The sequence below is a fragment of the Struthio camelus genome, chromosome 6 (genome assembly GCF_040807025.1).
Source record: "Struthio camelus isolate bStrCam1 chromosome 6, bStrCam1.hap1, whole genome shotgun sequence".
Taxonomy (NCBI): Eukaryota; Metazoa; Chordata; class Aves; order Struthioniformes; family Struthionidae; genus Struthio; species Struthio camelus.
The window spans coordinates 4,219,542-4,246,059 of NC_090947.1; the positions used below are offsets into that span (position 1 = coordinate 4,219,542).

The 26,518-nt window shown below is 46.5% G+C and overlaps 1 protein-coding gene across 1 annotated transcript in view; it reads left to right on the forward strand.

Moving 5' to 3' along the window:
• Positions 1-20,292, forward strand: part of LOC138067690 (uncharacterized) — a 104,817-nt gene extending 84,525 nt beyond the window's left edge. Inside the window, exons 4-6 of the mRNA XM_068949552.1 lie at positions 13,455-13,569; positions 15,090-15,209; positions 18,514-20,292. Coding sequence (XP_068805653.1) covers positions 13,455-13,569; positions 15,090-15,209; positions 18,514-18,531 — 253 coding nt within the window. The 3' untranslated portion in view covers positions 18,532-20,292. The remainder of the gene's footprint in view (positions 1-13,454; positions 13,570-15,089; positions 15,210-18,513) is intronic.
• The last annotated feature ends 6,226 nt before the right edge of the window (positions 20,293-26,518 follow it).

Genomic DNA, 26,518 nt, shown 5'->3' on the forward strand with positions numbered 1-26,518 from the left:
CAGGACTGTATTGTTTCACATCAAACTGTCTGGTTGCAGAACAAACATGATAGCAGAGTGTTGATTTATGAAGTGGTGGCTGAGTTCCCAACCAGAAGCAGCAGAAGCATGTTGCATTTGAAATATGAAGGCTCAGAGAGGCTCGTGGTCTGCTTGGGGTCTCTCCACGTGCAGCCCCTCACAATGTTGCAGGGAGCTGAGCCTACACGCTGGCTCCTTGCACGCCGGCAGCTGCCCTGCCTGTGGGGAACGGGAGTCAGGGAGGTATTAGGTTTTCTAGTCTCAGTTTAATGCATAAAATAGCCTTTTAGTCTGTGACACAAAACTCGGGGTGGGTGGTGTGACTCAGCTTGAGCCCTTCAGTGCAGTGCCAGAGCAAGGAGGAAGCTCCTTGCACAGGGAGATGTAGCCGCACTGCCCACGGGGCTCTGGTTATGGCAGGTCACCCCAGAAGCAGTGGGACAAGTGAAGTTCGTCTCATGATTTGGGGTCATTTACTGGGTTTCTCTCTCCTCTTCCTGGCTGTCTGGCTCTCACGTAACTTGTGGGCACATTGTGGCTATGAGCCCTCTCCCCTTCTGTCAGATTTGCATGAAGTTGGCTGAGACATTCACAAGTAATTAAGGGAGGACAGACAAATGCACATACAGTTTCCCTAGGAAACGAAGCTAAAAATGGAGTTATTCCTTCCCGACCAATTAACTTTATGGACTTCAAAGAACAAAGCTGACTGATGGCTCCTTCTGTGGAAGGAGATTGGCCAAGAATGGTGCAAAAGGATAAATTTAGCACGATGGGACAAGGCAACCTGAAGACCCCTCCTACATTGCAAAAATAGCCCCTTGAGGGTATTCCCTTGGAAAATCTCTGCTTAATTACGGCCTAATTGCCACTGTGGATGCCATTCTCATGCCTTTTGAAGATGTCTTGAGACTGGCCTGTGGAAAACTGTTCTAAAACATGTTTTTTTAAGACATAGGGCCAAGCCAAAGGAAATACGCTGTGGAGTCATGAGTCTGAATGGAGCCTATCAAGATGCAAGGGCAAGGAAACGCATATCTTGTTCCCTCAAGTGGGGCGGATTAACTGCATGTGAACATGGATATCGAGAGCCCTGGAAATAGTCATGGGGACAGCAGCAGCAAGCACAGATAAAATTTAACCCTTGCCCTTTTCTACTTTATTTTTCAGAGCAAAGGAGCCTCTCCTGTGAGTGTCACCAAGTCAGAGGTGTAATGCTTGGGTGGTTTAGGAATGCCCGCTTATATTACTCAAAACAATTGTTTGAATTGAATTTAGATCTCTACCTTGTCTTCTAATGTTCAACTGCAGATCCGTAAACTTGATATGGATGGAAAACTTACCCAAAGGAGGTGGAAGAAACTATACCTAATAATTAAATAAGGATTATGGAGGATAACTACTTTTGTAAATCAATGTGCCCTTAAGCAGGGGAGCATAGAGGAGCTGGGCAGCCCCAGGCCTGGGCTAAGGTTGCCGCAGCCACTGCCTGCATTGCCGTGTCTGCAGCAGCTCTGGGGAAGGCAGGGGCTCAGGCTCCAGGGGACATACATTAATAAAATCACCCTTGTTCAAGGTTATGATGGGAGCTGATTACTTCTGATTAGGGATTTGTATTCAGTTGTGATATCCTGCAATTTTTATTACCTTCAAGGTAATAATTGCAAATAATAAAATGACAAATTATTGTAATTAAAGTTTAATTAATTACAAGTCCGTTACTTTTAAGCTTATTCATTGTCGAGAGAATGGTAATGAAAACAATTCATTAAAGCGCTTGATGTGTAAATTGTGAAGTAAAGCATTAGCATCAGGCAGCTCATGTATTCACTTTCTATTTAGCAGTAGAGAATTTGTATAAGGAAAGGCAGTTCCCCTGGATGGTTTAAACCGCCTCCTTTAGGGAGCAGAGAAATACCGGATGATGTAGAGCAGCAATTATTCCCAAAGTCAGGTTCTGCATCCTCTAAAGCAAAACGCTAAGCAAGCAAAAAAGCGAGAGCGATGCTTCTGCTTGCTACTGTGCACGGCTAATTATTTTAACAGCTACTCGGAGACGTGGCGATGCTGTACTGGGATGATACTTTTTTAAAGCATTGCTGTTCACCAGGTTTTCTGGGGTCACATTTCTGAGATAGGGAGTAGGAAAGAAAATGGAAAACGTACAGCTTGGAGAATAGCAGGGGGAGCAGGGCTGCAGTTCTCCTGTTTAGGGGAGCTGATGGATATGTTGATGGTCACCCTGGGCTCGGCTGGCAAACGAAGCTTTGCCAGAGCGCTGCTGGCGACCGCGGTGGGCAGTGGAGAGCTGGGGAGGAAGGCAGTGCTGGTGGAAAAGCCCAGCCTGCGTGTTTTGCTCCAGCCAAGCGACCTTACATAAACAGTGTTCAGGCAGAGGGTCAGCATCAGTCCGGTAACACCAGGCAGGTGAGTGCGCCTGTCACTTCAGCTGTAAACACTTCCCCGCCTTTCCAGAAGATGCTAACTTACTGTCCTATCAACCCGCGGCTTTCCTGGCAGCCTAGCAAGCCTCTTATCGCGGCTCTCTACGCTGCACTAGCCTCGTTTGCGACAGTCTATTTGTCTTCAGCTTTTGCTGAGTTAATTCGATGTAACAAGGCGAGCTCTTCCCTCCGGATAACCTGGGCAATAGGTCACAGCGCGGCAGCCTGCTCTAGGAGGCTCGGGGCCATGGGACAACGTCGCGGCAGGATGCTCATTGCGCACCCGTGTCATGCCGTTCACGCTCGGACAGCCTCGTCCTTGGTGCTGCAGGAATTTCCTCAGCAGCAAAAGTGCCTGATGCAACGTCTCCACGGTGGGTGCTGTCCCCAGGCAGTGGGGATGAGCTGTTGCCACAGTAAAATGGCGCATTGGTCCTTCATTTGTCTTCTCCGCTCCATGGGAGCGGGCCTTAACAGTGAAAAGTAAAAGGCCTGGCAAAACGTGGTAAGAAATGCCGGGGGACCATCAGCCCTGGAGGCCACAAGTCACGCGAGGCAAGGTGCGTCGGAGGGACGCGTCTCTGATGAGAGCGTCCTTCCCCAGCGCTGCTCGTGATCTGGAGCCAACCCGGCCCTTTGCAATCGCTCACCTTGAACAGCTTCTAGCACCTTCTTCCAATGGCCCGCTGACTTTGCGGAGGTCAGCACAAAGTCTTTCTTTTCCTCTAAAGCTATTGTGAGGCAACCACTGTGCGCCTGGGAAAAGTTCAGCGTTTTCAAGGTGGAGCAATCCGTGCCATGTTGGAAAGCACAAAATAATATTTGCCTTTTGTTAAGGGCAGCCAGCGTTCTTCCACGCCACCCTCTGTGCTCCAAGTTGTCTGCAACCCGTGCATAATTTTATCTAACCTTTGCCAGCTAATGAAAGAAGAAGCTTTGCTGTCAAGGGGGAAGGCATGAATGAAGGGTAGACGTGATCAGACAGAAAGGCACCTCCAGCTTGGACGCAGAGAGCCTAAAGCAGGGAGGCACACCCAAGGTTAATAACATGTTGCTCCACCAGCTTCTATCTAATCTTGGAAAATGTCCTCTGCTGCAAAGAAAAATGGGAAAGTGATTATGTGCCTTGAAATAAGGTCTCGCTCTACTGTCTAGACAGCTTTAAAAAACATCAAGCTAGGGTGTTCCTATTTATGAAAAATGCAGCTGTACTTCTGCCTTCCTCCAGCAAGAGAAGAAAGCGGTGCACTTGAGGTCATTTGGCTGCAGCGCGTTCGCTGAGCCTGTCCATGGGAATTTATTCCTCTCTCTTTATTTGTTTCATTCCTCGTGCCGTACAGCTTGTGCTTCTAACCTGCCGTCTCCAGGGCTCTCAGCCGCTGGGATCTGTCCTTGGGAGAGCTCAGCAAAGCAGGGGGCTGCCCGCACGTGAGCTGCCAGCCCAGCTGGGCTCCCTGCACTGGGGAAAGGTGCTAAGACAGCCTGCTGTGGCATGTAGTGACTGGCTCCGTCCTCTGCAGCCCTCAGCAGTGCACTAGTGACTTTACCAACCGCGCTTCCTGCGTGTGCTACAGGGCTGTCGTATCTACCGCTTGCCTTCCTTCGCAAACGTCTCTCCTATGCCTGCACTAGGCTGGGATTAACTGAAAAGGCACTCTCAGTGTCAGAGTTTTCTGTTGCAGATAGGAAATGGCCTTCCCTTTGGTGACAGCAAGGGGAGAGGCACAAAACATGGGAAAATTAGCACCGTGTAGGGGCCCCTGGTTTTGCCCCCGGGCTAAACAGATAGCAGGTGTTTCTGCTCATCACAGATGTACCTCTGTATGGGAATTGGCTCTGAACTTCATTTTTCATCTTAGTAATGTCAAGGTTGTCTCATCCCTTCACCGCTCCGGCTGAACCAAATGCCCATGTGAATTTTACTGGGGCTTTGTAAGCCAGAATGGGCTGGTGGATGCCAACCTGGGTATTTTTGTTACTGTAATACTGCAGGAAGTATAACGAGCCAGAGCAGAAATGCAGGCAGCCTTCAGGCCCTTAATAGAATCTCTTATAGTGTCTCTTTTAAATTGGAAGCATTTCATTTGCCCTAAATGCAACCTCAGCAATTCCCTTCCCGTTTTTTTTTTTTTTTTTTTTTTGCCATGGTAAATTATTCATAGTGTTTGAACTCTTTCCTAATGGGATTGAGATGGGAGGAATCTTATGTCAAAATCGGATGGGCAGGATTTTCCGAGATCCCCAACCCCAGAAGAAGCCTGGCTGTGGCTGGTTGCTCAGCACCCCTTCCTAATCAGACCCTATATGATTGCAAATGAGTGAATTGGTTCATGGCATCTATTAACTCTAATGGAAGATCAGCCCTAGATAGTCTGAAAAACCTATTGATCTTGGGGTTGTGCCCTACAAAAGGGAGAAATGGGTCAGCAGATATGTTAATCCCAGCATGATCTGAAGTCTTCGGGACAGGTGGCAACCTTCATTTAATGGAACAATGAGATCATTAGGAATTCATAATGAACACTACTGCAGCCGTAAAAGTAGGTCACACTTACCCCAGGAATACTTCAAAATGAGTCTGTCCCCATTCATGTGCCGCAGCAGAGATGGCTGGGGGCAGACTGACAGCTCTGTCGTGGGATTTGCTAACCAGATGATTTTTTAGGAACAAAAGGAGCCAAATACTGTGGACGCAAAATGAGTTATGTTATCCCAACTTACAGGAGGACTTAACAAATGGGCTGATTCAGTTCCAAGTGTTGAGTCTTACTGGCCACAGGCTGTAGCCCTGCTGCCCTGGATGAGCTTAGGGTCAGTTTGGGAAGAAGCAGGGATTTGCCAAACTGGACAAACTAGGTCAAGGATGGTAACCAGACAGGAGAAAAAAGGAAAAGATCCCCGCTTAGGATTCTGCAGTGAAGAGGACAGCCAGTGCCTCCAAAGGGGAGTTGCACAGGGCAGCTAGGTCTGTGCTGATTGTATATGCTGTAAATTATAAGCCCAGCTCCTGGGACGCTCTAATGACGGCCTTCCATCCGAGGTTCTCCCTCCTCACCTGCCAAGCCTCTCCTTTGGTGGATGGCTCTGACTTCAGCTGCCTGTTGTGGCCTCAGGCAATTTCACATTTCATATTTATTGTCTCTTCTGCTCCTCCATTTCGCTCTCTGAAACAGCCTGAAGTGGAAGCAAAAGCAGTCTCTGGAAGCAGAGACACCATCTGCAGACTGTTTCCTAGTAGGACACTCCTTTACGGGGTGCGCTAAAGTCCTGGGATATGTCTTAGTGCCAGAGAAATGAGCTCAGTTTGATGGCTTTGGGGGGGCTATGGATGGACCCTGGTCATGCTCAGAGTGGTTGAAGCTGACTTTAAAGCAGATGGCAAAGGTTTGGATGTCAAGGGTTGTTCTGAGTATGGAGGGCCAAAACTGTGGCCTATACTGCTGATCCTGAAAGGGCATGCACCTGAATTTAACTTCATTGATTAGCCTAAATCTAAGGATGCAGAAAAGAGTTTGCTGATCGTGGCTGATGGGGAGAGAAGTGAACGAGGACATAGCGCAGCCTCGATGATTAGTTGTCAAAAGCTGATCGGCTGTCAAAAGCAAAACTGCTGCTTGTCAGTAAGCTATTTTGCTCTGTGAACTTTCTCCTGTTCTCACTGATGAACAGGATCAATTCATTGGATGAAAACCAAGTGCTTGTGATAGCTCAATGAATTTGAAAAGCTTCTTTTGTTCCCTCTGCCTCCTTCTGCCTCCAAGTTTGGACATTCCTACAGTCCTGTGTCACTTCATTAACCATTAAGAAAGCAGTTTGATGCCCTGCAGGAGAACAGGCAGGCTGGGGTACAGAGAGGAGAGAGGTTTGCTCAGCTAGCAAAAGCCCCAGGGCTGAAGATAGCAAAGGTTAAGAAAATATTTTGCTAAAGAGGCAATAAGAGGTGGTGGGGTTTGGAAGGTTATTTTATTTTATTATTTTTAAAGGGGTATTTGAACCAAGCATTTTATAAATATTTACACACAAGAAACTGTGTTAAAATAACACTTGGGGGCTGGTTTGAACTCCTCCAGAAAACTGAGGCAGTGCACAGGCCCCATATGAAACTCATGTTGCTACCGAGGATCCTTATACTGCACTGATTTCCAGGAACAGAGGGTGGCTGGGTTTTAACTGTTTTCCATATTAACTACTGCTTTCTCTGTAAAGCCTCCCTGGTCCTTCCCTAACGAAGGAAAGAACAGCCCATTTCCCCTCTTAATTGTTTTTTCAGATTCACCCCATTTCCGCTGCAGCTTGTCTGCACCTGGGGTATTAGTCCCATAAATTTAGCAGAAGGCCCCGTAGTCTTTATTCTTAGCCCCACAACAGGCTATTTAAAACACAAGCTGTACCTCTGAAAACTTTCATTGCTTCCATGCAAGCGTTTTCCAGTTGCTTGGTCAGGACCAGGCATACCATGGCCCGCCACAGGGCTGAAAAAACAGGGCTCCTTCATTCCCCTTCACCGGGAAATGCTCCACAAACCCTCCCTTTCCTCTGCGGTTGGAGGCAGCTGCCCATTTCCTCCCTCTCTGTGCACGTTCGTTGTTGTTCTTCATCAACTCGCGGAGATTCGGTAGTCAAGAAGGGAGGTAACCTTCCTTTTCTCTCCTGGTTTTACTCTGTTTTCACTCATGTTTTCCATGCCTCTCCTCTTCCAAAAACAGCTCCAGGCTTTCTTCTCGTAGGTGCTCAAGTATTTTCCTGTGTCACTGGCTCCCTTGCTCCCATCCTGCCAGCTAGAATCTGGAGATAAGTGACTGGAGGAACGGGAAACTAGAAAAAGCTTACGGTCGTTTCCACCCCCTCAAACGCCCACCACCCTGTGAAAAATAGACCTCCATGTGCTAGAGGATGACCTAGAGAGGACCGCAGAGCTCTCTGGTCTTGGGTAGGGCTTTATGAGGAGGAGGAGTACTCGTGAAGGAAAGCAGATAGGCTGAACTGGCCCATCAGTGGCACGCAGAGCATGGCCAGCGATGCTCCTCCATCTCGAGTGAGCTGACAGAGGCGCTGTGCAAGTGGGGCACTGGCTGGTGAAGTGCTTTGGGAAGAGGAATGGGGTGAAAGAGGAAATGGGCTTTGGGAACTACTGAAAGAGAGAGGAATGCAATCCCCCTTATTAGAACAGACTCATTTCTTTGAATTACTGAAAGGAAAGGCAGCCTAAACATGTAGCCCATCCAGCCCTGGTTCCTCTGTTACTGAGTTATTCAGTATAACATTGAGAAAAGAAGACCTGAGCAGCAAGGCAGAGTAAATTTTTCTTTTGGGGAAGGGAAGCGAAACTCATATATATGTGTCCTTGTCACTGAGCAGGGCGAAAAGAGTGCCCCGTGACTGCCAGTCCTTCAGCCCCAAGTCTGATGCTCCACTATCAGTTTTGAGAGCTTGCATAAAATGTAGAGTGTCCATCTTGCTATGTAATGTGAACATCGCACCATGCCAGGCAGCTGATAAGAAAACACCTTTTCTTTTTATTGAGGAAACTTCATGTGAGCCTAAAAAGTTGTCAGGAAAAAGGAAAATGTTTCAAAGAGTGTCTGAAATGGAATATTTGTGGTACTTGAAAAGGCCCAAGATAAGTTTGATTCATGTCAGTAAACATTTTCAGCTTCTTTTTAAACAAATGGAACAACTGTAAAATTGAAACCAAAAGATGAAAACTTTCTGCACACGTATAATGGCTCAAAGAGCGATTTTATCTTGAAATCAAGTTTCATTTGCTCTACTGGGAAGGCCACCCCACATGGGTTGCAAGAATAAAGCTTTTTTTTTTTTTTTTCCTCATGATGTAGCTTTAACATATACTGAGGGGTCAAAAGCAGAAAGCTCTCAGTAGTGTTTCACCTGATCCAAGCGGAGCCAATGACATTGCAATGGTTCTTCAAGGTCCCAGCCAGAAACTCAGGTACTCATGTTTGATGGACTTCAACTAGACTCTATTCATGCTTCAAGGCAACCATTATATTACTGATTTTCTTCCAATTTATTTCCATGCTTTTCCCAACCAACTGTGGACTCAGTTGGGAGAATGGTATCGTTGGATTATTTAGAGATATCCTCTTGAATTTCTGATATCGATGTTATTGGGAGGGGTGAATTAAAATACCAGCTCCGGCACTGTGGTTGCCAGGGATTAAAGGGAGCTCTCCAAGGTCTGCATGGAAAGACCTGTGGCAACGTTGACCAAGACTTGGCCAAGATGGCCAAGAGCCTCATTCTGCAATTCTTGTACATGACGAGCTTGTACCTAATGGTAATAGAATGATGCCAGGGTGCTACTCTTAGTTTCAAAATGGTTTTATTTGCAACAGAAAATAAAACTTGAGGATATTTTTACAAATGTGATAAATACCCAGCATTTATTCCTTTTGCCTTTCTACTAAAGTCGCCAGTAGTATCTGAATTTGTCCTATCCTGATTACCTTTTTTCAGTAAGAAACCTTCTCCAATTAGCCTAGTCTGTGGATTAGAAGATCTGGATTTGAATCACAGCCCTGCTAGAGATGTCCTTTGTAGGCCCTTGGTGAAATCTCTTACCTTCCTCTTGCTTTCTCCAGCTGGACAGACAAAGTACTGTCACGTCATTTTCAGTGAAGGTCTTTTGAGATGCACAGATGAGACAAGCAGTTTTTACACAACTTTGCCACTCACAGTGGTTGGAAAGACGATTAAAAACCGCAGTCATGCAAAGCCTGAGTAAGATGGGAAGAGTCTTCAAGTAGGCAGGGTTGGTAGGTGTAGCGCTAGAGTTACGTCCAAAACACACATACAGGAGAGTAATTCTAGTCCTTTATCTCATGTGAAATTGGCAGGTTCTTTATATTGTTGTTGAAGTGTATTTCCTCTTAGCATGCACAGAGAGACTTTGAATGATGCTATCTTCCTTTTTTTTTTTTTTTTTTTTTTTGCATTCTGGCAAATCTCCTGCTAACTCAGCCCCTTTCTAAAGATAAAATTTGGCAGCACATGCTAATAGCTAATGTGCTGGTGTGGTAGGAGCGGGGAGTCTGAGGCTCTGTTTTCCTGTCATTCCATACTGTTCAGGCAAGAATACCTTTGTGAAGGAGTTCAACCACGAGCTTCTGGTTTGGACAATAGGGTGGACGTGTATTATATGCTAGGCAGAAGGTCAAACAAGATGATCCCTGCAGACCTGCAAATCCATGGTGTTCCCCATTCAAATAAGTACCGTTTCTATTTGGTTGCCTGTTTTGATTATCTAAACTGTTTCCCATCTGTCAGCTCAATCATTTATTCTAATACCAGTCACGAGCAAAACCCCTTCTCAAAGGAGAATGGTTAACTGCAAAACAGCAGTTCAAGAGGGACACCAGCCCAATTGCTAGTAGATGTCAGCAGAGCTGAAGGTATCATTCCCTGGGGCTATGGATATAGTGGACTATCCGGGTTGGTGGCAAGTCAAATCGGAAGTTTTTTGCTTTCCTTTGCAAGTAAAGGAGAAAGATGAAAACCTTTATTTTAAGTCACTCAGAATTTTCTATATAACCTGGAATAAGCCACTCTCCTTTGATGTTAAAATTATTCAGTATTTTTGATTTTTTTTTTTTAATAGCATGTCAGTCTGGAAAGAAAAAGGTCTCTTGAAAAAATAGTGTTCCCAAGAATGTGTTTCTGTTTTTACCAGACAGAATGGGTTGACAATTTCAGCTCAAAAGCATGAATAGGTTCTGTTTCCAAAGTGGAATTTTTCAGGAGATTTACCATTTGCTGAAAATAGCTTGCCTTATGCCTTCTTTTTTACATATGCTATACATCTCAGAAGCCAACTTCTCCAATAGCCTCTTAATTTTATCAGATCTTGAGCAGTGTACTATACGTTCTGGCAGTAAAGCCTAATTATATTTCTGCACAGACAGCAGTGAGTTTTAATGTAAGTTTATAATTTATAGGGCAGACAGATAAGACATTCTGTGATTCTGTTCAGTGCCTTTGATGTCAATGAGAATTCTTCCTCCTTGGGCATGTTGGATGAAACCTTTAAAACGTTTAAAAAAATTATTTTTTAGTGTTTACATCTGGGGACATGTAGTCAAATCTAGCTTAGATGCACGTTTTATTAACCAGATGGTAATGTCTTATTTACTTTTCCCATATAAAACCATCTGCACTTGAACTGGGGAGATGCTGTCTCTTCGCTACATTTGGGAGTTTGGCTGCAGGGGGTGTAGCGTTGCTTTTGTTAGCATCCAATTTTCTTCTCTCATCAGAGCTGAATATGTAACACTAGTTTTATTTAACCTCGTTTTAATTAAAAGGTTGCAAAACTGCAGTTGGCTCTTTCTGCATCTCTTTGCTGGCATTCTAGGTTTTGCTGCCTTTAAACAAATCTGAAATTTCTTGCCTTGTTTACCTTTGTAACGAGCTTACATTTTTCCCCTCTTTGTTCTTAACTCATAGCTCCTGCATGTAGCCTTCTCCACCACTAAATAATTCCTGTTCCCCCTCGATGTGAAATCCTGGCTCCACTAAAGTCAATGAAAGTCTTAACATCAACTTCAACAGGGTCAGGATTTCTCCCTGGGTGTTTATTTTCTTTAAGTGCTCATAGCCTGTTACTCTGTTCAATCTTTCCTTGAGCCAAGTTCAACACCTCCATCTCCATCATCTCTGTTGCTCTTCTGTGAACTCCCTCCAAATTGTAGTGTTGGGTGCCCAGAAAGGAACGTGCTGTTTCAGGTGTCGTCTAACAAGTAACCTCATGAAACTATTATTTTTCTGCTATCGGCTGCGCTGGATTTTTTTTTCTTTCTTTCTTTCCTTGTTTTACTGCCATATCATGTTGCATTTTCATGCCATTAATAAAGATGTAAAAAAAAAAATTAGACCTAACTCTGACCTCCCTATGGAATCCACCAGCTCTGCCAACAATATACTCTATTGGTTGCCTTCTTGCTTTTTCTCCCATCTAGCTCTTAGCCTTCATGGACTGTTCCCATCCACGCCAATTTGAATTAATCTTGTGCGATGTGAAGAGACACCATATTGAAGGCTTCAGCACAGTAAAAATCAGAGGCATGTGGGAATCAGATGTTCCCTTTTTGAGGAATTTCATAATTTCAAATGGAATTTGAAAGAAATTTTTCCCCTCCATATCAAAATGGACAGTCAAATTTTAAATTTGCTTGCAAAGAGATTTTTTTAATGAGAAAAAAATCATTCACTGATCAAATTATTTGAGTTATATTTTAGTATATTAATTTGCATTATGTAAGTTCATGCAAAACTGGCATGTATATTGGCACAGCGCTCTCAAAAACCAAGGTAGCTTCACAGGATGTCATTTTTCAGTAGAACGCTTTCTGATGAGAACAATATTGAGTAGCACTGATAGCCCATGACATGAAATTTCTGCACCAAAACTGACAAGCTCATCTTATTTTTTGGAAAAAGACACTTTTGCACTTTTTGTTGTGCAGCATTTCTCATCTTAAGGATCTTGTTCTTTTCAAACCTGCGATAAAAACCACTAGTATCTTCAGGAAAGAGAGGGTACATAAGTCAGATTAAGCTACAGCTGTCCGACGACAAAAGTATATGTGTGATCCATTATTTTGCTCTATAGCTAATTCACGGGTTTTATGAATTGAGTTACTGTGAGGAATTGGTGTGGATTTACTCTGAGCTCTGTCTCCTGTGTTCCTTTCTTTCAATAGTTTTTTAAATTAAAAAATCACCAGCTGTGATGCAATTTTTTTGCTCTTTATGCGCATTTTTTGTTTACTTCTCCTAAATCCGCTCTTGCTTTTTGATTTTGATTTGTCACTTGGTCTTTATCAACAGGACTACGTTGTATGCCTCGTACTGGCGTGTGTTAAATCCTACTGACAGAGTTGCCTAGCTCAGATGAAACCACTTCAGCCTCTGGAGAGGAGGAATACAAAGCATCTTTGAGATCAGCAGAGGAGGTGGTTGTAGAAACTGCCTCTGGAGGAAATGAAGTGTACACCTTTTCATTCACATAATTTTCAGGGTTCACCTTTGTGGTTTTTGACCAGTGACTGAAGCCTCACTAAGGCTTTCTTTAGAGATCTTCCCAAAAATGGTCCAAAAATCTCCCGCTAGCCAGTATCGGATGGTCTTCAAGGGGATATAGTTTAACTTTTTTCCTTTAGAGTATGTGCATGGGATGAACCAACGTGTCGCTTGGCTCTTGGTGTTTGGTGGGTCCTTCGCAGCAGTTCCAGTCAGCGAGAAAGCAAAGATTAATGAACGCTAGAAACGTTTGCTAGATTTATTTCTGACAAATCATGCTAACATTGTTAGCGAAAGTGACTGATTGCTTGAGCAAAACCCAAGAGCTGGAGTTCACGTTATTTATTGCTAAAATCAAAGCAACCTTGCAGCCTTGTTACCCTTCACGAGGCCAGGCACAGGCATGGTGGTGTGGTATTCACAAGCACAGCCTGTGGGCAGTGCAGGAGAACTATCACCTTCATAAACATTTACACTTCATTTTGCTGACTTTCCCCATACGTTTTCTAAATGTCTCTTAGCCGCATTAGTTATTATGTTGGTGGAAGAAAGTTACTGGCTGTGCGAATCACTTAATCAAAATTATAGGCGCATTTACAATGAAATGGCCACAGTTGGTTACTAATCTAGCAAACAGTCCAAACGCTCTAACTGGATTTATCACATCATTCTTTTCTCTTTTTTTTGGCCACAAACAAGGTCAGAATAACCATTCTGGGTAATAAGATCGCTTCAATATATCAACCAGCTGTAATGGAATTCCCTTATGTCAAGGCAGCTTCTTAGACCCAAATTTCTGCAAGATAAAAAGCCCTTAATAGGCTGCACAAGTGAAATCTATTACTAATAAAGGTAAGGTCCCATGCTCTCAAGGAGAAATAAGAAACTCAGATACTGAACAGTGGGAAATCCCAGGCGACACCTGCATTTACCTTTTGTCTGTCTACGAAGGCCTTTATTTTCACAGTTTCATTGTACCAACCCAAGACTGCGCTTCAGAGAATTAAGGGAAATAGAATGGAGACACGATCGTGAGAGGACTGTCATCTTGCAAAGCTGCCTATGTGTAAGTAGAAGAAATTAGGAGAATACAGGTCCGTTTCATTGTGTCTGTGGTCCTTGCGAAAGAAGTCTGGGAGGAGCGGAGTCCCAGGTGAACCAGGGCATGTTTTTCCCTTGGAGCTAGTTTGAGGAAGAACTGTGAAATTTTCGGCACGGAGCACGGTTTCTTAGGGCTTTCCCATCTCATAACTTTATTTGTGTTTCAGGATAATTCCAGATTTGCTGTAGCTCATTTAAAGAGGGTTGTGCTGGGAATCTCAGTCAGGGTCAAAGCAGACAGTTTGCTTTGGCAGGAGTGGTGTGAGCATAGTTAGATCAGTGGCTGACCACCGCCTTCGCTCCACGTATGGACTATCCTGGCCATTTACCTTGGGTGATGGCCAGCAGATCCTGCTAGACTCATGTTACAGGGCCGTGTTTGAACTCATCTCAGTCATTCCAGGAATCCATATGTGAGACAGACACATCCACACACACACTACAGACCCGGAATATTGGCAGCAGCTGAGATAAATATTATTTCTATATTGTGAATGAGGATGAAATAATATCTCTGGAGGATTTGGAAGAAAGACAGAGGAGACTTGGTTTGTCGCGGTCTGCCTTTGGGCTCCTTTTCTTTTGAGCTGTGTTGTTATACAAAAAGAAAGAAACCAGGAGGAGAAAACCCAGTCTGCCAACAAAATGGATTTCAACCCTCACTTGAAACCTGGGCCGCTCCTTCCAGGAAAACAGAGCACATTATTTGTTATGGCAGTCTTCACCAAAATGGTTCAGGGGCCAAGTTAACCCTAAGGAGGAAATTCAGCATCTCTGAAGATGAAAGGTCTGCGTGCTTTCTTCCCTTGCTTCCAACGCTTCCCATGCATGCTTTGCTTTGCTTGCTGCAGCCATGTTATTTGGAAGGGAGGGAGAGGCTCACAGGCTGGTTACCATCTGTGGTTCGGTGCTGATCTTTTTATTACCGAAGTTTGTCAGTGGTCATGCTGTCTTGGTAAGTGTTTGGGTGAGCACTCAGTAGGAGAAGAGCCCAGCGCTGGGTGTGATGTGGCTGAGTGAGACATGAGTCTCTAGAGATGCGAGGAAGCTTGTCGGTGGAGCTGGTGACCACAGAGCTGCTCCTAGGTATGGTTTCCCGGGCTGGGTGGCCCGGTGCAGAGACAACGAGGACAAGAAGATGGATTGGGGCCACCACGAGGGACCTCAGGAGGGCTGGGCTCAGATCAGAGTTGCGGCCCAGGCTTCTTTGCAGACCTCCGGCCTAAACAGCACAGCAAAGCTGCAGTCGCGCAGCCATGATGACTCAGTTTAGCCACCATGGGGAACCCATATGTTAGTGACCAGAAGGCCTGTGACTGGATCCCAGTGTGTGACACAAAGTCTTCATACTTTTGATCCCTCTGCTAGCAAACATAAACTAGTATGAGCATGTTAACCTGTTACAATCACTTTTCTTGGCTAAGTGGGTACAGGGTGGATAACCCCGCTTTTCCTATACAGCTAAACTCTCTCCTCTCCCTAAAGCTGAGTGGCCAGATGCGAGCTGGAGCGGTCTCTCCCGTGTGCCGTCCCCGAGCTGTGGCGCTCACCAGCCCTGTGTCTTCTTCTGCTAACACTCACCCTCACGGCTCCCTGTATTACAAGGTATGGCTTAGTGGACACGTGCTGCTGGCAGCACTCGCCCGCCCTTGGGCAATGCCTGTTGCAGCTCTTGGCATTCCTGCAGCAGTGGTCCAGCTTCACCCTGCCTCCTGGGGTGGGAGTGGACAGGACAATATCATTTTTTACCTCCTATCTACATGGCTGGGAAGTCTCAGACATTGGAAGTCCTCTTCCCTATGCTCCCCGAAAGGGGAGTCTCTCTGTGCTTGGTCGTGTTCCCAGTCTGAGCCTGCCCAGCCAACCAAGGGAGTATCTTGCGTGTTTGCTTGTTTTAAACCTGAGCAGTTTCAAAGGCTGGGGGCAAAGCCACCTTAATCACCTTGTCAGCTGGTTTCTCACCTCTCCACACATTTTTCCTGGGGAATCTCTCTACTCAGTTCATGTTTCAGCCTGGCTGACTTTGATGTTTCAGCATCTGTCCAGAGGGTCCTGCCTTGCCTCTGGCTTTAATTTGTTGTTCAAAGGTAAGAGGTGGAAGGGAGGATGTTCTCGTAGCTCACGCCAGCCTGGGTGTCCTTTTGTCCCCATATCTGCCACAGACTCTCTTCTGTGACCCTGGGAAGGTCACTTGAGAACTCTTCAAGGGCTTCAAGCCTGCAGATAGCCCCAAGTCAATTCAGTGGCCCTGTAGAGAACCTGAAGGCTGTCGGGACCAGCAATCTTTCAAAAACACTTCAGCGTTATCCCCTTTGGAGCATGTGAGACAGCCAGGCAAAAGGAAAGGGGTGCATATTACGCTTACTGAAGAGGCAAGTAGCTATTCATGCACTGAAGCTTGTTCTTAAATCATGCCTAGCTGCTAAGCTCCCCAGCTCCAAATTGGGATAATATTTTCCTTCTCTCACCCTTTATTTCCCTTCATTCTTGGGATGGCTCCCTCCCCTCCACACTCCTCACCTCTGAAGAGTTTGCGGCCTCTTACCCACTGTTTACGCAGGGCCTAACACCGGGGGTCCTGAACCTGGAGGGGATAGTAGGAAAATGCATACTAATGTAATTGGTGAAATGCCTTCCATAAATTAAAAGTTCAGAGTCTGAGCTAGTGTTTTTAAACTCTAAGCACATCTGGCTTCTCTGGTAAAGGTTTCTCTCGTTCCAGTAGGAAAACTGTAATTATGTCAAAATCCCATTTAATGGGGAAAGAAGAGAACATGTGGCAGGAGTGTGAAGTCGGATTTGATCATATTTCTTGCCCCGTAACTGGCGCCGCATGACATTATTTTCAATCCGCCTGGGCCACGGAGCTTGCCGAGCCATGCTACACCATGGGAGAATAACGCCGGCTGGCTCCGCCGCTGCTGCTGCGGGATTGCCCAGGCTCTTCAGGGCAGGGGATAACGTGCTGGCATGTGTGCGCTCATGCCACACATGCAACGTGTGTAATACGATAGCTACATGGGCCACCGTTATCATAGACTGCAGTGGCATAGAAGTTGAGGGCACAAACCTGATGAGGTGCAATCCACCTCCTCCTCCAGGCCATCGATGAAGATATTGAGCACTTAAGAAATAGGGCACTGTGTGGTGTCCCCTCTGCACAAGACTAACTCCGAGATCCTCATGCTGTGGCCGAGCGTCGCCTGCCACTTGCAGTGGCAGTGTCCCAGCACAGCCTGTTGGCTGGACCTTTTCCACCCCGTCCTCTCTTTGTGGAAACGTAAGAAATTCCGTGTGACATCCCACACCAACTTTGTAAACAAGGTTTCCCAGAAAAGAGACAGAGATCCACCATGCAAAGGACAGTAAAGCCAGCGAGAGTGAGCTTATGGGTGTTTTGTGGTTCTTCTCCCACCAGGTGCCTTCTTCTCACGTTTCCAATATGTCTCTTCTGTTTTAGGTTACCGAGAGTGACTAATGCTTCCTCCCCACCTAGGCTTTTGCTTAAAAAAACAAACAAACAAACAAACAAACAAAAAACCACACCTCCCCAGGATGCTCCCCAGAGCTGCCTGCCTTTTAAATAAAGCCGGAGCAAGTCAAATTTCTGTGCGTGACTCCGTATTCGTACTTATGGCTGTGCTACCAGGGCTGGGAATTTTAGTGCTGAAAGCCCTTGCTGTAAAATGTAACTGGTTGCATCCTCTCTTTCCTAAACTTCTAACGCGCAGGAGGGGCTTTTCAGTACCATTTCCCCAGAGGTATGACTTTGTGCTTTGGCACGTCTCTGTGCATTTGGGGAGGAAACGTTTCTTTGGAGACTTTTCCTTCCAGCATGATTACATTTTCTTGATGAGTTGGCAAAGCTCAACAAACAGCTTAGGGGCTGCGTGCTTGTGCTGGCAGACAGGCGATGTGCGAGCCCGACCCTCTCCTGCACGCTCACCCTCCCAGCCCCTCTCTGCGAAACTCGGGGCTGGAGGCGAACACCAGGTTTGGTGGCTGTTTTCTCACGCTTCCCGTCTCCTTGCCGAGCGTTGCAGGGTGGAGGGGGGCGAAACAGCTGCCGGCGGCGCGGATGGGCTGCGTGGGGTGGAAGGGGCTCTGCGCCGGGCCACCTTCCCTCGCCCATCAGAGGTGGCATGGCCAGGAAAGGGGAAAAGCGTGGTGCCGGGTCTCTCCTCCCCCCACCACCCCCCCAAAAAAAATCCCTGTTCAAACCGGTGATCGCTGCATGAGCTGAGGTTAACTAGCCCCCACTGCGAGCCTGGCTGGGGAGGTCCACGAGCACGGGAGCTGGCCTCCATCCAGGGCCAGCGCAGATGGGGCCTGGCCGGCTGCCAGGGTGGGGGCGGCCGGGGGAGCCACGGCGGTGCAAAGCCCTTGGAGCCTCGCGGATGGGAGGCACCGGCCTGGGGGCAAGGTTTTCCGCACGTCCTTCCCTGAGCATCCTTTCCTGAGGCCGCGCAGGGCTGTGCGCTCCCAGCTCGCAGCGCTCGGCTCCTAGCGGGGTAGTGTACACCACGGGACAGCACGCGGGGCCGTTGGGACAAATGCACAGATGACCCAAAGATCTTAATGCCAAATTTTCTATATTACCCAGGAAAACACCTGTCAGCTGCAAAAACACCCATTGGCGGTGCTGCTCTATAGTGCAGCGTGGAAAAGGTGCAAGGTTTGATTCCCCCTGTCAGGCGGATCTGTTTCCTAGTTTGTTTATTACGTTTAATAACCTGCATTTTATTAGCCTTGGTCACCTTAAAATCTCAGACGTTTTGAGATACCATGTTGCACCAAATACCTTAACTGGAAATGGAAGCAGCAAGGCATTTTCCATCAAAATGGTTGCTGCAGGAAAAATTGCATTGCCGTAATTTTCCGTGTATAAACATTGCTTTTACCTTTTTAGGTCCCCTACCCCTTTTAAAAGGGCTGGGCAGTATGAATACTCTCATCCTCAAAGCAAACATTGCAAGGGCCAGAAGGTAATGGAAAAAGTCCTTCCCTGAATCGTGAAGGCAACCTATCCAGCTTGGGAATTCCTCCCGGACAAAGCGGTTTCCATCCGTCGACACTGAAAACCAAAAGCAGCACGGCTTTCCTAAACGCCGCTTGGGGCTGAGATAGCAACAGGTGGAAAGCGGCGGCTCCGAATCTAGCACCGTTCCCTCCACGCTTGGTCCTGTTACCTGCGAGAGTCTCGTGAAGGGCTTTATGTGTTTGATGTCCCTGGTCCTGGGAAGCCTGCGGTGGTCGTGGCCACAGCCCTGTTGGGAAGGCCCCCCGGGAGGCTGCAGTGATGCCCTGGAGACACCAGCTCAGCATCCCAGTGAGGTCCCGTTCACCTCTGAGATCATATATTTTGCTGGCGTCCAGAGTTGCCTCGATGCTAACACGTGCTGCTTTATGGCCAATTTATTGCTGTGACTCGACATCCAAAATAAACAGCGCCTGAGGTCCCTTTACCCCCTTACCCTGCACGGAGCTTCAAATCGGAGCTGCGCTGGCGCTTGGATTGGGCTGTGCGCACAATGACCTGCAGGGCTCGATAAATACTGACAAATCGCTTGGCATGGGCCAAGTGCTTCAGCTGAGCCCTGGCCTGTTTAGTCTGATGCACAAAGCGAGCTGAAATGAAAGGCCAGTTGGCAGGGCTGGTTTAAACAGCGGGACCGAGGCATCGCCCGTCCTCCTCCGCAAATAAATCACAGTTCAAAGGAGAGCAGCAGACTGCCAGCAGCTGGGATGTTCGAGCCACACGGTGGAAGACGGCATGTGTTTCCGAGCTGTGCTTCGCTCCTTGAGAACCGAAAAGGGACTGGAGAAGGCCGTCAAAAAGCGGGTCTGGCGTGGGAGTCACCTGGCGGCGATGACTGTGCCCCATCCAGTCTCACCGGCGAAGGTCTCTGAGTGAAACCTAGTGGGCGACCAAGTCCGTCCCGTCCTCAGCACAGCTGCGGCCCACTCCCTGGCGGATGTCAGCCCCCAGCCCACTGAGCCCCCACCTGGTGGCTTTTCTCTGGGGGTCTGCTTGGCAATTCTGCTTAGCAAGGGTGACTGAGCCCTGGAACAGGTTGCCCAGAGAGGTGGTGGAGTCTCCTTCCATGGAGATATTCAAAACCTGCCTGGACGTGATGCTGGGCAATGTGCTCTAGAGGGCCCTGCTTGAGCAGGGGGGTTGGACTAGATGATCTCCAGAGGTCCCTTCCAACCTCGGCCATTCTGAGATTCTGCGATTCCAGCTTTTGCCTGTATTTTTAAGGGAAGACTTTGTAGGCACTCCGGGGGAGGGAGAAAGAAGCAGAAATGGGAAAAGCAGATGGGACCAGGAGCCCAGTTTGCTGGCTCTTATGTCCACTAATCTATCCCAAAGGGCAGCTTGATAGATTTCATTTATGGCTATTCCTGCCCTATTTAATCTCCTAGCAGAAAAGTGCCACTTTCAGTTTGTGTATCTTTCACTGACATGTTTATTTAGCGCTCGTTAACCACTTACCTTGGGCTAATAATGCAACTTTTTTTCGAACGCTGAATTTCCTCATTTCTGTGAGTTTTAGGAGCCAAAGAGAATATTTCGCAGGGATTCGTTTCAGCTTCATGTGAAGGTTTGCTGCGGCCTTTTGGTTTAGTTGAACAATGTTTTCCGTGTTTTTCAAGATTACTCATAGTAAAACGATCTCGTTGCCCTAAGCCTGTAAAAGACTCTTATTCATTTCAGATAAAAGCAAGTTTAGAATGTCAAATATTCGTTGCTTTTGGGGCGGGACGGGGTGGGGAATTGTTACATCTTGTTGCTTTTGCCAAGCTGATAACAATTAACATTTTTGCTTCCATTCAAATTCTTTACTGCTCTATTTTATAGGTGCTTTCATTGTTTCAGTCTAGATTCAATGACCCGATGGTCCCTTTTCCATCTGTTTAACCTCTGTCAACACACAAACTCCCAGGAAAGACAGGACCTGAAGTGAACAGTCCATGCACAATTCCAGACGTATTTTTTTAAATTCAGTTTTGGTAATTCAGTTTTTAAAATTCATTGCTTAAGCACGCGCTTAAATTTGACTTCAGTGCTATCTAAGCAGCAGCGTCAAATGAATGCTGACAGATGGAGGGCTGTTTGTGGAAGAGGCACCTGAGGCTCGAGGGGTTATGTGCCCTGCCGGGAGTTGAAGCCGGCGCAGTTGCTTTGGGGAATTCCCACGCGTGCATGTTAAATAGATAGCGCTAACGCTGTTTCGACGTGATTTCCTGTCTACACGGAAACTGAAATCTAAGCAAAAAAGTCAAACCAAATGCAGGCTGAACCACTGGGTTTTCCCCCCGCAAACTAGGTGACTTCGAACCAGATCGAGGCCAAACAAGTCGGTTCACGCCACACCAGTACGAACCATGACGCACAGTCATTTGACCGCCTGGTTTTAAATTGCCCATGCAGAGGTGCTCAGAGGCACCTGGGTCTGGTGAAATGCCCTTTTTGGGCTGTTTTCTCTGCCAGGGAGCCGTGGAGCTGGTGACAGCCGGGATCCCCGGGCTCAGAGCCGAGGGGAGCTGGCCGCTTTTATTCTCGGCTGCAAAGAAACCAGACCAGTGCCATCAGGCCAGTGATGCAGGCACCTGCCTGGGCTCCATCAGAGCTTCGTCAGGAATGGTTTGATTTCAACAGATCTGCAAATTTCCACAAGAGGTGGAGTTTTTTTGCTGCTATTTTTTTGGTTTTTTTGTCCCCCTGCTCAGCTGTGGAATGAGGGATGTTGCACATGTACGAGAAATCCCTCACGCGCTGCAGGAGAACAATAAGCTGCCCAGGCTGAGAAGGAAGCGGATGGAAACCCAGCCCAGAAAAGTGAAAAATGAAGCGTTCGGCTTTGGCTTGACTCTGCTCCCAGGGATGCTGATAGCTGGACCGTCACCGAATGTGGCGGACTTAGACCAGTCCTGAGAGCATCTGAGAAACCCAGAGCAACGCGAGGCTTTTTCAAGCTTCGCTGTTTTTTCATTAAAATCCATTTTTCCAGGCAAATTCCACCCACGTATCATGTAATGCTCATTTTAACCAACCTGGCCAATGCCTCAAACTTCTGATGCAATTCAAAGGTTGCATCCTCCTTTTCTAGGAGCTCAGCAGTCCACAGGAGCATCTGAAAGTCCCAGGGTAAAGATCTTTTCAAAGTCCTCAGATGCAACAGGACTTCCTAAAACTAAAACTAGACTCATCTCTGCAGCAGAAAACAAAATGCTCTTGTCCCAAGCAGAGGCATGAACTCTCCCAGGAACTAACGGGAAAGACGAGCACCCACCGCACTGTGTGCTCCAAGCGCAAGGCACATTTTCCAGCCTGACTTCTTCAATATAAACACAGAGGTACAGCTATAAGCAAAATAATAATAATAATAATAATGATTTTTTTAAAAAAATCCCAAACCTCTCTGCATGTACCGTTTGCTCCCTTAGCGAAGGATCAGACAGAGAAAGACGCAGTGACACAAATTTAGTCACATCGTCTAATCTACGCTTGGAAGGCTGTTGCAGTAATTCAGGCACGTCAGAGAGAAACCGCGCGGGGGAAGTCCTCGCTCCCAGCTCCCCAGGGCAATCAGAGCTACGAGAAGCCATGGGAGACGTGCTGCAAAACGATTCGCACTTCTGTGTTATCAGGGATTGCTCATTGCGGGAGCGAGCGAAGGAGGAGGGCAAGTCTAAAACTGTCCGGTTTAGCATATTGGGATGGGCCAAACTGATGCAGGGGAAGAGCAAAAGCTGGAAGCAAAGTGCAAAAACTCCTTGACCTTTGCAAGTGGACAGGAGGGACTGGAGACATGTGAAATCAGCCCGCCGGATGGCTCCTGTCCGGGTTTTGCTCCAAAAGTGACCCTCAAAATCTCTACCACTGGGATCCCTTCGGGAGGTTGGGTTTTTGAGCCGTGCGGTGCTAATTTGTGGTTTTGAGCAGAAACCATTGGAAAATAGAGTAGCAGCATGAATCTGAGCTAAACTTGCTAGTTTTGGCTGATCTTCCCTTTTCGGGATTCCAACTGCAGTTGTGTTTTTGATATTTTTGTTTAAAAACACAGAAACTCAGGAACAAGAGAAAAATGAATTAGACTGTGAAGAGTTCATTCATTACTATGGCCTACTGTAACTGAGTTTTGCCTAGCACTGCAATGACTGGATATCCCCTTGCCCCTCTGCTTTTTCTTCGATACTGAATTATATTTGGTTGATACTGGGTTCAAGATGTAAAAATCAGATCTGAGGATCAGGCACCTGAGTTTGGGCCAATTAAGAACCAGTTTTGCAGTTTTTTTATGTTCAAAACCAACCACTGCCTAAGGTCAGCTTTCTCCTCACAGAAGAAAAATCACATTTTAAGCACAGCTAAACTCACATTACGTTGACACAAGCCAGGAAAATATTGCTGCTGATTCAGGGGCCGATACGGCGCCTATTAAATGTAATAACTGAAATCTTTGTAACCTTTGAGGTGCTTATTAGAGCTGGGGAATTCATGCTCCACCTTTGAGTATAAATTACTGATTTTTGTATGCTCGGGACCTAAACGTGGTGCACTGTCTACTGTCCAGCTGTCGATGGGTACGTCCAGGCAAGCGGTGGTGGGTAAATCTCGGTGGCCCAGAGACCCAAGCTCTGCTGTGAACGTGCCACAGCTGAACGTGGCATTTGTCGGACTCCAGGTTAGGGCTGTGTCTGCTCATTGGAAACAGATTTAAGGAGCAGGCGTAGGATGCACGGAGATGGCAGGAACGTCAAATCTGTTTGCTTAGGGAAGGGTCATTTTCCATAACACCTGCTTGTTATTGTCTTCTGCTCAGCGTGGAGTCCTTTTACAGCCACGCATTTGGGGAGCTTGGCTGGGCTGCCAAAAAAAACAGAGGGAATCGCTCTTTTATGAGCCATCCCTTCCTCCCTTTTATGTTGTTAGGAATTTCCCCGTGTGTATCTGTTTCACAAATTCCTTTTAATTATGTTCCATCCAAGCGAAAGTAATCCATCCCAGTTTGGCTTCCCTAATACTAGCAAATGGAGCTCTTGGTCTCCTCTTTTTTTTCTCTCTCTCTCTCTCTGTCTCTCTTTTTTTTTTTTTTTTTAGGGTTTCCAGTACATCAACCCAATGGCCTGCAGAAGAAAAATGATCTCAGGCGAGAAATAATTATCACTGCTGCCCATCCTGGCTGGAAGAAAATGTTTTCCTTGAATTCCACTCAGCTGTGGGTTTTCCATTAGGAAGCAGCACCACATCTGCTGAACACACATATGAAAACTTGGGTGTAGTATTGTTGTACGCCGCCAACACCCATCCTAGGTCAAATACTGTCCTCCCAGGTTGGGCAACCAACCATAGGTCTACGGGGGTGATGAAAGGGTTGATATAGCAGTGCGTTAAAAGTGCAGCGCTGGCCTCCCAGCCCTGTGCTGCTGCTGCTTCATCTGGGGTTGTGGTGAGCCCATAGTGGAGGAACACAAGAGCTGGTTGAACGCTTTCCAAGGGAATGATTTTTTTTTTTCCTTTCCTTGCGGTAAACTCCCCTTTGTCTAAATGAAAACTTTCCAGGAGAAAAATTAGCTTACAAAGATTTTCTGTTGGGGTTTTTTTGAGCATGTTTGTTTCCAAATGTCTTTTTAATGATGTTGCACAGCCATATCAGATTTTGTAAAAATCAGAATGAGAACAAGATGTATCCATTTCACCATTGAAAAGAGGGCTGGAAAGGCAGACAAGAGATTCTACAGTCCATCCTCTAAGAGGGATCACATATTTTCAAGATATGGGGTAAATGCCAAGAAATGTTGACATACGCTTTTTTTTTTTTTTTGCTTTCCTTCATTTCACCAAAGCGTAATTTCCCTTTTCACATTGCCTTGCTACTGCACGTTAAAGGTAGCAGCGCTGTCTGTTCCCCCCTAGATTTGAGCTGGCCTGAGTTAGACGCGCGCAGTTATAAATCTGAACTGGAGCAATCCCATTCCAGAGCCCAGCGCCCAGGTGCGAGGTGCTGCTCGAACACAGATCGGTGCCCTTCGGCAGCCTGGCCTCCCTCTCTCCCGCTGGGTGCAGACTGGAGGATGAGGCAGTTTCTCCCGCGTCCCCAGCCCAAGGTCCTGCAAGGAGCAAGACCAGCGGGGCATCATCCATGCCTCGGAGAAGGACTAGTTGCCCCCGTAAGGCCGATTGACCTTTCTAACTAGGGTTTTACCAGTGGATCTAGGAAGTAATTTGTAGCAATGCTAGAGAAAAATCCTTTCTATCTACTAGCTGATGGTGTTTAAACCTGCTGCTGCTCTTAGATCTGGCCAAAAATGGCAATTTAATGAAATCCAAACATTTTGTGAGAATGTATCAATTTCATCTACATTTTCTACAGGAAATTATGGAAACATTTCCAGTCATATAGTCAAAATGTTTCATTTTGGCCATTGCTTTAGCTGTTTTTCTACAAGAACTATAACATACGGAGCAGTTGAGGTTTAGATCTCTATCTAATATTTTTTAGTATAAAAGTCAAAACAAACAAAGCATTCCAGCTTCACTGGTATTTCATTTCCTTTGTGTTTAGGAAAAATGCCATATATTTACATGTTTGCTTTCCTCAGAAAAAATACTTTTAATTTTCAAATGCGTCTGAGAGAACTCTTTCCTAGCTTTAACATTCAAAAGTGTCAAGGAAATCTGAGTCATTTGCCTGCTTTAAATTTTAAAAGATAAATGGGCTTCTCAATCCCTTGGGCCCCCCCAGCCAGGGGCCTCTATTAATAATCCAGAAACCTTGTATATAACACTTTCTTATTCCCATCTTACAGATGGGAAAACAGCATGGGAGTGATTCTCCAAGGTCACCCAATGGAGCAGCCACAGCCAGAGCCCAGTCCTTCTTCCACTGCCCACCGATCTCCTACTCCAACAGCCTAAAAATGCATGAACCTCTTGCATGACAGCTCTTCTCTTAATGCTTTCCAGAAAACTAGGGATTTTCCCATGGAAGTTGCCATGGGAAACCTTCACCTTCCCAGCTAGAAGTGGCTTTGTTGGAAAATTTTGCTTTTCCTGTAGGAAAGGCTGAAATCATGGGGAAGTGGGTGTTACCTTCCAGTTCTCCTCCTCCTCCTCCTCTTCCCCTTTCCAGTTAAAGAAGGAATTAAAGGCCCCAGGGTGTGTTTTGGTGGGGGGGGGGGGCGGGTGGATGCTGCATCCCAGCCCACATTTCTCACTTGTAATCTTTGTTTTTAGTAAGTGATGCCCTGAGGCACGGCATGTGCGAGTGCCACTGGACCACGTTGCACCTGGCAATTTAGCTGCAGTGATTTGACAGGCAGGGAGCAGCTCTCTGCCTGGTAGAAGATGGCTTCTGCAAAAATATGAGCCAAGACTACAAGCCTTATTTGCACACTGGCAGCATTGACTAATGCTAACTAGGCCAAGCTACTGCTAGTAAAATCTTTAAGCTACACCCCATTATCATGTGTTATTGCAAATACCATGGCATGTCCAGCAAAACGTCATGGTTTTGAGAATTACAAAAAATCCTGTGAAGTCATCCTTTGGAACTCCCTTGCCCATGAAGTCTGGTGCATTAGTCTTCATAGATGCAACCCTCGATGTCTCACAGGGATAAATACAAAATATCATTGATATGCTTGAGAAATACAAAGAGCCCCAAAGCCCTTTCTCAGCCATCCATCACCATCAGGAGATTCACGTCTAATGTCTCTGTGCCAGCTGTTCGAAGATGCAGGCGCTCAGCCCTATCAGCAACATGGCAAGGAGCACCTGTTGCAGATCCTGATGACTCAAAATATCCATGCAGAAGCGTGACATTAGCGCAGACTTACATCTTGCCCTCCCGAGGTGCTGAGCTCAAGAAAGCTGAGGGAGGCAGGAAGGACTTGAGTCATAGGGA